The following is a 15,040-nucleotide window of genomic DNA, read 5'->3' as shown; positions in this document are numbered from 1 at the left end:
TTCAGTAGCCAACTAGCCATACGTCTTTCCAGAACTATAATAATTGGAAATTTTTAAAGTTGAAGCAACTAAATACATGTAATAAATGTAGTAACGATGTCATGTAAACCTGCTTCATGTTTTATTCACATTTAAATGCTATCTTGCTCGTCACTAAATTTATGTAGTCTGTTGTACTCCATATCTCTTTTTTCTGCAACGGAATTTTATATTTCAATTTTGGACAGTTGGAAATTGTATCTACCTCAAGATAGGTTTTCTTGTTTGTATAAGTCATAATTGTGTCTTTATCATGTTTTAAATTGATTCTGTTTTTTAAATTCTTGTTGACTTTGATTTTTGTGAGCAAGTACGTCAAAATAGACTTTTTATATGCCCTATGGCCTAATTATATTCTATTTTAAGGTTGTATTTCTTTAAATTCATTATGTCTACATTACTACAAGTTCATGTGAACCTGTAAGTCACGATAGGTGTTTCCTGTTGATCTTACGCACCATTTGTATGTTTTTTTCTGTTGTTTTTTTTTTTTAATAAGTTAATGTGGATTTCGATTTTGTAGGTAAGAAATGGCGGAGCCTGACCCCTCAAGATAGGCGTCCGTACGTGGAGGAGGCCGAAAGACTGAGAGTGGTGCACATGCAAGAGCATCCCAACTACAAATACAGGCCTAGACGCCGGAAGCACAATAAGCGCGTCGCCGGAGGTCCCAGTCCGCCAGGGGGTGCTTCCGGTAACCTCAGTCCAACGGGGAGGTCTTCAGGCAAGCATCAAGGTTTCGGCGTAAGCTACAGTGGCTCCACGCAGTTCCCTAGCTACTACTCTCCCCCGAAACAGACCTATTACTCGCCGGTGGGTCTCCAAACGCCGGAGTCTTCACCAACAGGCAGTCCCGAGCCCGATCTTCAAGAAGACTCCCAAACCAGACTCCTGGACTCCTCTTCTGACAACCCTCTGCCCACGCCTGAGATGTCCCCCATGGATCAAGATAAGGAGCATCTCGGCTACAACGATCATGCATCCAACAGCAAGCAGCGATCCAGTTGCTCCAGTTATCACAGTCAGGCAACTGCTTATCACCAGGAGGCGAGCAGCAGTAACAATAACAGTTATTATGCGGCGAGGAGCAGTTACCGGCCGGCCAGTTATCCTCCACAGGCCACAAGCGCTATTGCGGCTATGGGTGTCGCCAAAGGTAAATAGACTTCAATGTTCAGTTATTATTGAATTTTGTACAGTTATCGACAATATAGACTGAATGGTCCGTGAAAATATGATTAAATTGAATTAAAAATATCTTTATTAACAATAATGTACAGCCATAGAAATAGTAGTATCGATATTTATTAAGACAAACAAATCATAGAAAAAAATAATTGAGAAGTCATAAAACTTCAGACAATCAGATTTGTAAACTCTTGAATGAAGTATAGGGTTAATGCAACTAAGTATTCCTTGAGTTTTAATCTCATTGTTTCAATATTTTCTATTGATTGAAGTTCGTTACATGTCACTAAGTGGGCCTTTTGACAGCAAATGACAACGCGATTCTTTCTGCTGAAAAGTCTATGAGATATGAGTCCGCACAAGGGAATTGAGTAATCTTTTAAAGCTGTTCACCGGCAGGAAAGGTAGAAACTGAAAGTTACTGGCGGCCAGAGTTACGTCACTCTCCAGTAATTTCCATTTACGAATTATATTTCTCAATCGACAGTGAAATAATGGTGAGCACTGACCGCCAGTACCTTTTTGTCTGTACTTTTCCTGTCTATTCATCGCTTTTTAATGTTGTTTTAATGTTGTCTATCAATCCCTATATGTTATCTGTATTTCATTTTTCACACTCAAATTAAGCAATCCAATTCTCAGTTGAATGTTCATCTATTGAATTAACCCATGGAAAACTATGTCATCTAACAGAATCAATGCCAATAGAACGAAAGAACGAATCTGACGACATTGCGATTAGAAGTTTCCATGATTTCCCAAAACAGTAGAGTCTTGAATTCACCCGCAATCCGCCATTCGAAATTTTCAATGCATATCATGATAACTCGTGAATGGTTTAACTATTTTGATACTTGATGTAAAATGTTTCGAGGAAATCAATGGAAGCTCAAACATTATAATTCGAGCATTAATGGAGCTGGCCTTTTACATTTTATTCTATTATGTGAATATTCACAAATTGGTACAATACTAGAAAAAATCAGCCGCTGAAACTTTTTCTCTCCTAAATCTGAAACAACCCTTCAGTCCAAATGCGATTGAATAAACAAGTTTGTTTCAACCAGACATTCTCAGTTCAAGAAACATCATACTATCAAAAATTAGAACTTTGCAGGATCATCTCTATTGAAGTCAAATTTAGATCAAATTCAGGCAAAGGAGAGATCAAAATAATAATCGACAGGAAAGAAATTTTCCGGAAAAACACCTAGAAATATATTTTAATATAAGGAGAAACAAATTTTCTCTAACCTATGGTCTATTCTTGTCACCAGGTATGGTGATGATGTGTACCAACCAGCGACTTCTGGGTACTTATGAACACTCTGGAATCGTGACGGGGACATTCTATCCTCCCATTGCAACCTCCCAGGACCAACAGGCATTGGGCACAGCCAGCACTCCCACCCCATCCTCTCACATGTACTCCAGCCCAAGAGCTATTTTCTACGCGCAAAATTACTCCACTCAGCCGATGTCAACCAGCTCCACCAGGAGTACATCTACACCAGAGTACCAATCGCAAGGACACACAGGTACATTTCATCTAGAAATAGTCCACAATTCGTCAATGCATACAATAATCTATAATAAGAGTTGTTTTATGATTCATTATTTGATAGACCATGGTGAGACCCACGTTATAATAGCAGTATTTGATTGGCAATGTATCCTTTTCTATCATTCGACAAAGCAGATAGTGCTATCCCTTTCTAGCTTTGCAATATCGCCAGTTTGCCAGAAATATATTATTTTTACTTTTGACAGTGACTGTTCAGATGTAAACAAACAATCTTCAGGTCATCCGCCATGTGTTATTATTGTTCTAAACAAAATACTTGAGTAGAATTAAAGTCACATAAATAATTTTTAAAATCTATTTTTGAATTTGTTTAGATATTACCGTATGAGGAACACTAATTTTACCTGAAATTACATTTTATAAGTTGATAAGTCCATCCTCATGAACAGGCTTCAGTTATCGGTATAGGTCACCGGTACCTGTATAATTCAGAATTATCTCCATTGAAATTATTCAATTATAAATAGGATTTCTATTTTGCTAAAACTTTTAAGATAAATTGAAACAGAATACCTACCGAATAACTTAAATTTTGTTGATTTGAAGTTCAGGTTGTTGTATCAAAGCTTTTAAAACTAGCCGCCGAGATGTCAGGTGTGTGAGAATAAAAATTTGATCTTAATTATGAAAGTTTTGCATAAAATCATGAAAAGGGATATTTTATTGATGAACGTAACATATTTGACATGAAATCGATTATTATCAAAGACATTTGAAACTAATATCAGATCAAATGTAGTGAGTCACATTTCAATATAGATGGCTGTGTTTTTGTAAAGTCTTAGGCAAAATGTAGTCGAATCATAATCGACAACATTGTTCTCCCATCTTGCTTCACTGCCATCATAACGTGGACCTCACTATGGAGAGTGGTATGAAACGTACATCACATCATCTAAAACCGATTCTATTCTTTACATTGTGTTTTCAATTTTTTTTCTATGATGCATGTTTATAACATATGAATAACTTTGAAGTTTGGAAAACACCTATTCTCTGGAGTTCTTTTTCTATTGTAGAATATGGTACACCATTTGATATATTTGGATTTAGAAATAAATTAGTACGTACTTTTGTATTGGCATGAAACAAGCGTAACACCTACCAAGTGAGTGAGTTATCAATTTCTATCTCCAAGTCTACCGAATGGTGTATCATATTCTACAGTTGATGAAAGATTTGATCAATCTGAACAATTTTAGGAAGAGTGAAGAATGTCATGCAGGAGAGAAATAGTCCAATATTGAACAGAGGAAGATCTCAGCAAGCAAATACTCAACTTAGAAACGTCCTCTATTGCACTAACTTCTTATAGGTAGAAGATAAGTACTTATGGTACTGGGTACTGTGCTTTTAATACAAAATTATTAAAATGATGTAGGTAACTCGAAGTCATTCTGCATACTCGTACATAAGATAAGAGAGAGAAGTAGTTTGTTTAATCGTGCTTAGAAAATAGGCTTGATACAATTTCATACAGATTATGTTGTTCTATCATTCAAAATCAGTTTTCATTCAATGGTTTTATTGACATTGACAATGCTCCATGTAAAAAACATAAATAGGTCATCGAATATATTACTAATCAGTTAAGACGAATATTGTCTGTAAACTGCAGTAGAATTCATATAGAATTGAGATAAATACACTTACTGTACTGTATGATTGAAAACTGGGTTAAGTAGATTGCAATGAGGTGTATAATTACTCTACACGATCTTTACTATAGTTGCATCTCAGTTTTGGAGGTGATAAGTCATTATATTCATTTTTACAAAAATAGGTTGAATTTAGCACTGTCGTTATGTTGAATTATCTCATAATGGAAAAATGAAAGATGTATCAAGTACAATATTGGCATCCAAGTCGAGAATCGTTAGGAAGTAAGAAAGACATACCGTAGGTTGAAATCTCTTAACAGACACAGAAACAAGGAACATCCCCGTTACCCCCACTTTACTTGATACCCAATTCAAACCCGTTCCAAAGCATTCTAACTTTACCTTACCGCCAGTACCTTACCCCTCATCTTCATTTCAATATCTATAGATTATGGCCTTCTATATCTGAGCGGCAAATGGGAGGATACAAGATCTCTTATCGCTCTTTATAATTAATTCGACTCTAAATACGTGCATTTGTCCGCCCAACGCTAGTATTTCATTCGAGCATGCGCCTTACTCGAATATACATTTTTATAAAGGGATTTTCAAGTGCCCAAAGGATATTGCCCTGAGCCACACCGGCTCTGTTTTATTCTTGCCGCCTTCTGCCTTATACAACTACCGTAATATTGAACAAAATTATTTTTGGCGTTCTTTTCGCATCCACTCCTTCTCTCGATCTCCCTGTTTCCTTCTCTATCATCCCAAATAATGTTACGAATCAGTAACGGGCGGAATAATAGGAAATTATTTCTTCAGTCTCCTCCAAAAAAATCTTTCAGACTCCCTCTCCTTCTGATAACATGCTTAGGAATTTACCTTGCGAAAATCAGCTGCTTTAGCAAAAATTCCTTCCTACGGTAAAACATTGTGTTTATTATACTTACTGCTGGTTGCACAAAGATCAAATCAAATTCAACCGCTATGAAATGACATTATTTATTTATTTATACAAATGGAGACAACAAGTTTCCCCTTATATCCTATTATATTAAGGGAGCGATTTCTGTATATCTGTTTATATTTCTATATATGGTTATCTGGCTATTTGGTTATTTATGTTCAACGGATCTCGAAAACGGCTCTAACGATTTTCACGAAATTTGGAACATAGTTGGTCCATGATATAAAAATTCGATGGACTAGGTCTCATCCCTGGGAAAACTCGCTGAAGGACATGAAAAGGTTAACAGTTATTCATCTTTGGAAAAACAGATGATAATTTCGTCGTCTGTTGGAACAGAATATGCGTGTGTGTGAGAAAGACAGAATTATTTGCAGCTGTGCAATCAATCAGCGAGAAATTTTAATCGACTTTATCAAAATAATAATTGTTGACATGACATGATAATCATTCTAAATTAGAGTATATCATAATTTTCCAAGTTATTCATTATTTGACAATTCTAAGTGATTAGTGAGTGTTATTTTGTTATTCAATTTGGTTTGTAAATAATATAATCTAAATTCGAACTTTTTTGTTTTTAAATGTTTGGACTGAAAATTGAACCTGAATTCAAGTGTATGGAACATAACCTACTTTCTTGACTATTTATAGTGTATAAATCGAAATTCGGGGAAGAAACAGTTATGGGCTGTGCCTGTTAGTCCTTCCCCAATCATTTTAAAGAATTGTGTTATGTTTATAAATGAATAACGAGCGAAGCTCGGTGGCCCTATATTGTCTCCTAAATATAATAACTGATCTAATGAGCCAATGTGGCGTCAATCTAATTAAGTCATTCTACAGCAGTTAAATTCAATAAGATTCACGCTAAACTGACCCTATAGTTAAACTCAATAAGATTTACGTGCAACTGGCCCTATACCGGGCCAATTCCAATTTATGTATAATAATGACTATTTTTAATTATTGAGTGGCCTCTGATGTATAATATTGATCATTTTTAATTATTGGATGGCTTCTGTGATAGTCAACCGAACGAAAATAGTCCGATTGAAATTGGAACAGATGAAACCCTCCTCAGCCTCCCCCTCCCGCAACCATAGACGTTGTCAATTCGCCTAATGTAATATAAAAATATTAATTTATTATCATTTACAATCATCTGTGGACAACTCTTATTTTACAACGTTGCATATACTCTCATCGGACTACTTTCGTGCGGTTGACTATAGGGGAGAGAACGGAAAGTTGTTATACTTCTCCGCATATCCAGGAACCCATCCAGTGTTATAGCTTGTAGGCAAAACACTTATGGCCTGTTTCAGGGTAAAATTTTGTTTCAAACCTATGAAAACAAAAATAGAGTTTATGACAAAGAAATTTTATTCGTGTGTCAATGTTCTCATTCAGCTCTCATCCCTGCTCTCCAGTTTTAAATGGTTTTAGTCGGTCGACAATATAATATTTTCCATCTATGCCAAATTTTAGTAGCCAATGTTTATTCATTCTATTTATTATTTTATCTATACTCTTATTGATTCATGAGTTGATGAGTACTTATCATTTAATGCATTCTCCTCAATGAATACTTATGATGAGTAGCCTACTCATTCATCTTCATAAATTCATATTTTCCATGTTTAATGAACACGTCCAATACTTATAATATCATTGGAAATTGATCTTTCAAAATGGAAAGAAACATTCCATTGCGTGGCCAGAATCTGATAAATATTTTCAGATTGATGAATAATCTGAAAATCTAATCTCTATCCTAATCTTTTATCATCCATCCCATATCTGAAAAATGAAACAATTCATTCATTCATCCATCCAATCATTGATTACAAACAAGTGTAGGGTTTGTGTGGGAATCCTCAGCAAGAAAAGATTGTTATGGATAATTAGATAAGTTTCACTTGACCAGATGATTATTTTGTGAATTTGATTTACAGGCATGGGAAGTCCAGGTCCAGCATCAAACAGCCGTATGACATCGACTCCATCTTACCTGCACAGTCCTCATCAGCATCATCAGCAGCAGCATCAGAGTCAGACACCAACTCATCAGCAGAGTCCTGTTCAGCAGTCACATCAGACACCACCGCAGATGATATCCTACGACCCGGGATCGGCGGGTGTGTTGTCAGATACCTGTGAACTGATATCTAGCGGATTGGGCCCTGAAACCATTGGAATAGATTCTCTGGAATTCGACAAGTACCTGAAGTATTCGTCGGTGATTGGTGGGTCAGGGATTGGGGTTGGATCCCAATTGTCACAGCACCACCTGATCGAGTCAGGGCCACCTAGTGGCATGTTGCTGGATAGCAACCACAACTACCACCATCATCATCACAATGTGGTGCATCAGAACCATCAGCAGCAACATCAGGTCTCTGCTCACCTACCATCGGCATCCTACCACTCACCACACTACACAACACACTACAGCGCATCACCCACTATTCCAACCTACAGCACTCAGGGCCTGCTTGATCTGACACCTAACCTTGAAGAACAACACCAACAACAACAGCAACAACAACAACAGCAACAGCAGCAACAACAGTATGCTGCCATTCATGGCTCCCATATGCAGCCACTTGTTGCCTCTGGAAACGGACAAGCTCAAATGAAGTCTGATGAGGATTTCAGTGTGATTCTCGCAGACGTGAGGAAAACTTGTTACAGTAGTTGAGAAAGGAAAAGTGGCAATTGGGTGATGGTGTTACTTGTGCATTCTTTGTCAGATCCTTGACATTTTTGATTGGATCTTTACATTTTTTGTCACTTTATGTACATTTTCGGTCAGATTCTAGAAATTTTTGGTCAGATTCTGTGTATTGTCTTAGAGGAATAATATTGTTTCTCTATACAACACATAATATAATCTTTCGATCAGACAATAATAATTATTGACTAATCTGAACAGATTCTAGACCTTCTAGGACAGATTCTGAACATTCATGTTAATGTTGGGTTTATTTGTAGACAATATTTCGTAAGTGAGAATTAAGACCTGAAACTCCAATCAATTTTTAGAGTTTGAAACAATTTATTTTGGATTTGTATAGAGAAATTATCATGCTTGATAAGGTTACTGAGAGCAGCCTAAGCTCAACCAATTATATTATTACTTGTTACCTAAAGAGGTAACAGTGGTGATAAACTCATTTTTATGAAAAGTGGTGGAGAATGTGATATAGTTGTCAACTTTTTTACATTGTAACCATTCAAATTATATAATCTGTATAAAGTTGTTACTTCGACTGATATATTTTAATGTGTTATGCATTATTATTTTGAGGTTGATGTGTCACAAGATTGGTGTGATAGGGATTGATTTTATAGACAATCTGTTTTGGTTGAGAAACGAAGATTCATCCAATAGCGTTATACAAATCGATGATATGTATTGTATAGATTCTCAATATTTTTCATTGTTGAAGTTGAAATAACTTGTAAAATTATCTGATCAAGAGTTAATTTTATTGCCAAAACATAACCATAATCATAGAAACAATAATTCTGGTCTTTGCTACTTTACATGAAATAATAATAATTCTGTCAAAGTATTAAATTAACAAGGAAAATATTAGTGAAGACTGATCAGTACTATAATAATATTTCAAGCTATTTATTCTACCCGGTTAATCAGTTGAGTATTTCTTAGTAGTGTATGATTTCTATTAAATGGATCATAAGAAATGATCTCTCAACAATTATTATTTTTGTATATATTTTTATAATTTTCCTAAAATATTTATATATATGATATTGTTTAACTGAATGTTTATAGACTTTCATCGAGTTACTAGGATTCAACAATATTCATCAAATTCTGTTGAAAATATTGAGTTGACAGAGCTCTTTGAGATCATTTTTAAGGATACAAGAGCAGAGCGTATGATGCAACAGTATTAAGAACACAAATATTCTCGGTAGAAGCACTCAATAAAAAATTAATCAATATACCTTCTTATCTGAGCTGTTAAAAACTTGAATAACAACTACTGTCAATGTTCAAAGAAATATTTTTGGGTGTTGAAGATGCGGGTTGAGTGTATCCTTTAATGTTACATTGATCAAAATTTCTAAAATAATAGTTGAATGCGTCCTTCAACGTAAAATAGTATCTATCTTACATTGCCTCAACATTCACCTTCTATTCTATGTACCGTATCTCATCAATAATAAATTACAAACACAATCAATCAATTTATTAGGAGACTCGATTATGACTGTAGATTAATTAATATTTTGCCCTTTAGTGTCATTGCATCGAATGATACCTAAAAAATCAAAGAATCTCTTAGTTATCTATGTTTTTTATGGTTGTGATTTTTGTATTATTATCATCATTATTCCTAAGACTTTCATTGTTCGCGATAACAACAATATTATATGTGAATATTCAAAATCTATGTACTCGGAACTAGATGTTAGTTTTGTTTTGTAATTTCGGTTGGTTATGGCCACCAAGTTCTTCATTTTTGGAGATTTTCTGGACAAGACACATTCGCTTACAACCGTTATTTGAATATTTCTATGTAAGCCCAACTCACTTGTAACAATTTGCCAAAGATCCACTCCCAACACTACATTATAATGTAAGATGAAAGGATAAAAGTAATATTATCTTGAAGTGGATAATGGAATGACTGCTCAGGTGACAAATGTAAAGTCTTCATTGATTTATGTGGTTCATTGGGAAGTGAATATTTTGTATTTTGCATAAAAGATTTCTTGCCAATATAGAGCTGTTACAATGGTTGACAATTTTATGGAAGATGACTTAAAACGGCCTGTACGCTGGTAAGTATAGATTAATTATTATTGAAAACTTCTTGATAGAACAAATGGTGGGAAATTCATGATCTGGTCATCATATATTCAGTTGATCAAAGATCAACTTTTGTATCTGAATACTTAGATGTTAAAGTATTCGAACCAGATTATTTTCATTTAAATTGATTTATTTCTATTATCATAATTATCGTTATACTTGTTGTAATTATCATTAGAAAATTAAATCCTTTAGATCGGTTTTTGAAGAAAGCTGCTAATTCTCTCCTATAGAGTCTATTACTTTTAGCAGTCTCGCCATTTTGAACAGGTATGACCCTGATGTTAAACAAATCCTGTCTCAAATTATCATTCATTAAATTCAAATATTGGAAGAAATAATAAGTGTAATGATAATCTGTTCTGGACCAATTGAATTGTTCTATAGCAATGCGAACATTTCCAAATTTTAATCTATCAAATTTAGTACGATTGGACTAAAACACAGGACGTTTATTGTAACTTTGGTTAATCATATCAATTCTATGTACAGATAGAATGATGACAGAATGACTCATTGACAAGAAACAAATTGATGAATATAATAGTAAAATTATTATATATTTATGTTATTTTATAAATATTTTTGTGAATATGAACGGATTTGTATATGTTTAAGTAGATAGAAATAAATAAGAACAAATATTTGGAACATATAGAAAGTGTTAAATCATTTACCACCCACTCCTACTAGGGTTTTTTTCGAGTACAATGAATTTTATATTCTTCAATGTTGTTTTCCATCACGAACTGCTTACTAGTAAATCACTTTTTTGTTATTAAAAAGGACGACTAGCAGTCGATTTGACTAGGCGTTCTTTTTAATAACAGAAAAGTAAATTCTATATCATGAATATAATAACATTATCCTCAACCAAAACTGTTCAAAGCAGAATGTTAGAAACTTGAGGACCGTCTATTATGTCGCTTTTAAAAGAAGTCGGATTTATAAAGATTTTAATGTTTTTTTTCGGTAAATAGGGAGAAGGCTCCGATACTTTAGACATGGATAGTGCATTGATTTATGCACGGTAATACATTTGTATAGATTAGTAGATCTAGTGAGTGCGAGTCTTTCACCCATATTATAGAACTTTCAAACCTGTATGAGACAATAAAGCAATGCGACTGCAAATAAGGGTGACGGGAATATTGGCAGCAACTAGGAGAGGAATTTTGGGACCAAGTCTGGGGTCTCTTCCTACAAGGTGATTAGCAAATAATAGTCGGCCCTTTTGACAGGTTCACACGCTTCTGTAATTGAATGAGAACCATTCATGGATTCAATTTTAGAAATAGTTCTGTGTACTGAGTGGATAAACAATCTTTTTTTATCGAATACATCTTCAGGAGGCCTCTTTTCCAACATGTTATTAGATCTAAGTTTTTTGATCTAATATAAACTAGAAATTAATATTTTCCTTATCAAGTAGCGGAAATAATAATTCAAATTTAAAATCTGATCAGATAAATAAATAACGTACTGTATTGTATAAATATTTATACATAGTTGAATATGCATGCAACTGACTCGTTAATTCTATGTGTTAAACGCACTATGTTAAACTGTGTTATACTATGTATTGAAGAACAATGTCCAACCACTTGTTCGAGACACCTGATTCTATCTGCAAAGAGCCATCCTCTCTTATGTCGGAACCCTCAAGTCCCAAAAAGTATTGGTCCCAAAGGTTCTAGCACCGCAAATAAGAGGGTTCATTGGAATGGTTCAGCCATTTTAACTCCAGTTTCAAGGTGACGTTTGATTATTATCCAACAAGTACATGAATAGTTCACTATAGGTGTAGCATCAAATACGGTGATTGAAATAGTGATTTTGAATCACATGTATCTAAAACGTTTCTGACACATGTAGTTCTGCAGTCCTGTGTATATGTTGACTGCCATTCTGCTCTCATATCCAAATCTTAACTGCATGGATAATAGTTATATTGCATAATAGTTCTTGAACGTCTCATTTAGATTTAAATTTATCGACACATGCGATTTTGGACAGTTGGCATTAAGTGAAACTAGATGGACAATATAATAGATGTCAAACCGGCAAGCTAATAATGAATTACCGGTATTCATTTATCAAACATAATATTATCCACCATAATATTCATTGTGGTAATAATACATAGCACAATATTTTTCCAATATTCATTTACGATTTACTGAATAAGAATATGGAAGCAAGTTAGCTCCAATTATCTAAGTGAATTAAAATTATTATGATTACTTTATCACTTATTTTATTTATGAATTTTATCACATATTCAATACTTACAACCAACTGGAACTCTAAGTAGCAAACACTTTACTGATAATTAATGAATCAGTCACAAGAAAAGCTTGGCTGCCATTACGTCGATGCAATTATAAACTACATTCTCTCGTAACTGAACCATCTATTTTCACTCCTCTGTATAAGTGTTATGGCTAACTTGAATATCACCAAACAACAAAGACAATTCATCTACATGTTGTATCAGTATGGGGATTATAGAGAGATTTCAACGTTTATTCCACAAGTTTTTCATCAAATTTCAAGAACTTCAGCCAATGTAGAACCAAATATACCCCTTTACCCACATTTCCACCCTTTTTATAAGAATTATAGATAGTTTTCTGTTTTCACAATGTCAACGTTTGTTTATTTTTTTTCAAATGTTTGTCTTGAAACTTGAGCCACTGTAGACACGCGTGAGGGTGGCGCGTGTGACGTGTGGTCACGTATACGTTACACTTCCTGTAGTCTCCGACTGCCAGTGCTAGACACGTTAAACAGTGGATGTGGGTACAAGGGGAATGGAAATGGGAAATAGGAGTGACTATGGAAGTCAACGGAACTCTTGGCGCGTGATCTGGAATCAAATTGTGGCTGAAAGAGAGGAGAGTGCTATAATGCATAATATTAAAAGTTCACTATTCAAACAGCCGCATTTCAAGAAACAGGGTTCCACTACTCGCTACCTTATTCCACTGGCTACATTGGAGAGAAGTCACTCAAAGATCAAATTAATGCTCAGAGTAGAGTCTAGCCTAATTCCTCTGAATGTACAGTCTAGCCTAATAACTCTGAATAAAATGCATGGTACTCGGTCAAGATATGCTCAATTTGAATCGAATTGAATGATCATTTGTGTAAGTGTTATTTCTACGTTGATTGTAGGCCATGACTGTGCATTGCTATATGGTTCCACTTCAAACTGGGGATCATTGATGTTATTCTTGAGAAATGCTAACCGTTGAAATGAAATCTTACTTCTATTTATTTTTTTATTTATATTTTTGAAATGAAAGATTGAAATTTGATTCTATAAACGGAGTAAAGATACCTGTAGGTTTTATTTTCGGTGGGCTCAAATTTAGCTCCCTCAATGGGCTCCCAAATTATAGGTATATCAGCAATATTATTTTGGATGGTAGTTAGTATTATCGGATAAGCTATGAAGTATCATATCCAATACTTTCTGGGATATCCATCTTAGGTTATTCAGCTTCCTGGCGTATTGGAAAAGTAGCAGATTTTTCAGGAGCATGGTGAGTCTTTCTTAGAGTATCATTGTTTTGAATTGGATTACCAATTAAATAAATAGTTTGATAAGGTAACATTTTTGAAGGTAGCTGATTCACCATATTTAAATTCACCCAATTCAAGGTTGAGTGGTGGAGAGAACTAAAACGTCCTAACTTTCTATTCACACTAGATAGCTGACCAAAATAGCTTTCGAAAATCTCGGATATTAAGTTATATATATATATATATATATATATATATATAAATTAAAACAGGAGACACAAGATATAAATAGATTGAAAACACATAGAAACTTACATTCGAAACGGAAATTTTCGGAAACTGGGTTTCCTTCCTCAACCGAGCAGTGAGTGGGTAGCCTACAGTTTGAAATCAAACGGTCGTGGCCACAGAGTACGCAAGGAGAGTCAATTGTAGCAGCAGAGACCACAGATTATGCGGTGCAGACGGATGGAGAGAAAAAGGGTACAGATTCAGGGGACATTATGTGGTATTTATGGGGCGGTTACAAACGGGATGTTTAATATTTGAGTGGGTTATGAATAAGGAAAGGTGTAGCTTATGAATTGATAGAAAAGAGGAGATTTAAAATTAGAAATCAAAAAACAATTAGACTAAAATTGGAGAAAGGAATTGTAGAATTGAACTTGAATGAAATTTATTTTTCATTTTTATTGAACATTTAATATATATTTGATAGCAGTGAAATTTATTATGATATGATGAAATTTATTTCAATTTAATCAAACAGTAGGTGTAGAGTTGATAGACCCACCAAATCTATCAATCCAGTAATTGCATCTCCAAAAATTGCATCTACCTCCTTTCCTGCAACTTCTGTCCTACCTTCTACATAGGTGAAACCACCACTGCCCTAAACCTCCGGATCAACAATCACAGGGCTTCCTTTAAAAATAATACTTCCCTACCCATCCCTACCCATGGCTCTGAGCACAACAAGAACTTTGACCAATGCTTCAAAGTCAAAGTCCTTGCCACCCTCCCTCCCACAGCCCCCTCCACAGATGTCAAGACAAAAGAAATGGCTTTTATTTGGGTGCTTGGAGCTGCTTCCAGTCCTGGTCTCAACAGACAGCAATAGTACCATAGCTATCAATTCTACACCTACTGTTTGATTAAATTTAAATAAATTTCATCATATCATAATAAATTTCACTGCTATCAAATATATATTAAATGTTCAATAAAAATGAAAAATAAATTTCATTCAAGTTCAATTCTACAATTCCTTTCTCCAATTT

The 15,040-nt window shown here is 34.6% G+C and overlaps 1 protein-coding gene across 2 annotated transcripts in view; it reads left to right on the top strand.

Annotated features, from left to right (window-relative positions):
• The window catches only part of LOC111045211 (putative transcription factor SOX-15), a 131,641-nt gene extending 120,748 nt beyond the window's left edge, over window positions 1-10,893 (top strand). The window contains exons 4-6 of one of the 2 annotated variants that reach the window (XM_022330555.2): window positions 563-1,195; window positions 2,505-2,765; window positions 7,339-10,893. In XM_022330555.2, coding sequence (XP_022186247.1) covers window positions 563-1,195; window positions 2,505-2,765; window positions 7,339-8,084 — 1,640 coding nt within the window. In that variant the 3' untranslated portion in view covers window positions 8,085-10,893. The remainder of the gene's footprint in view (window positions 1-562; window positions 1,196-2,504; window positions 2,766-7,338) is intronic. The other variant, XM_039442985.1, reaches the window with a different exon arrangement.
• Window positions 10,894-15,040: the final 4,147 nt, after the last annotated feature.

This window comes from Nilaparvata lugens, chromosome X (genome assembly GCF_014356525.2).
Source record: "Nilaparvata lugens isolate BPH chromosome X, ASM1435652v1, whole genome shotgun sequence".
NCBI lineage: Eukaryota > Metazoa > Arthropoda > Insecta > Hemiptera > Delphacidae > Nilaparvata > Nilaparvata lugens.
The sequence above is the reverse complement of the archived record's forward strand: the minus strand, read 5'-3'. Positions and strand labels throughout refer to the sequence as shown.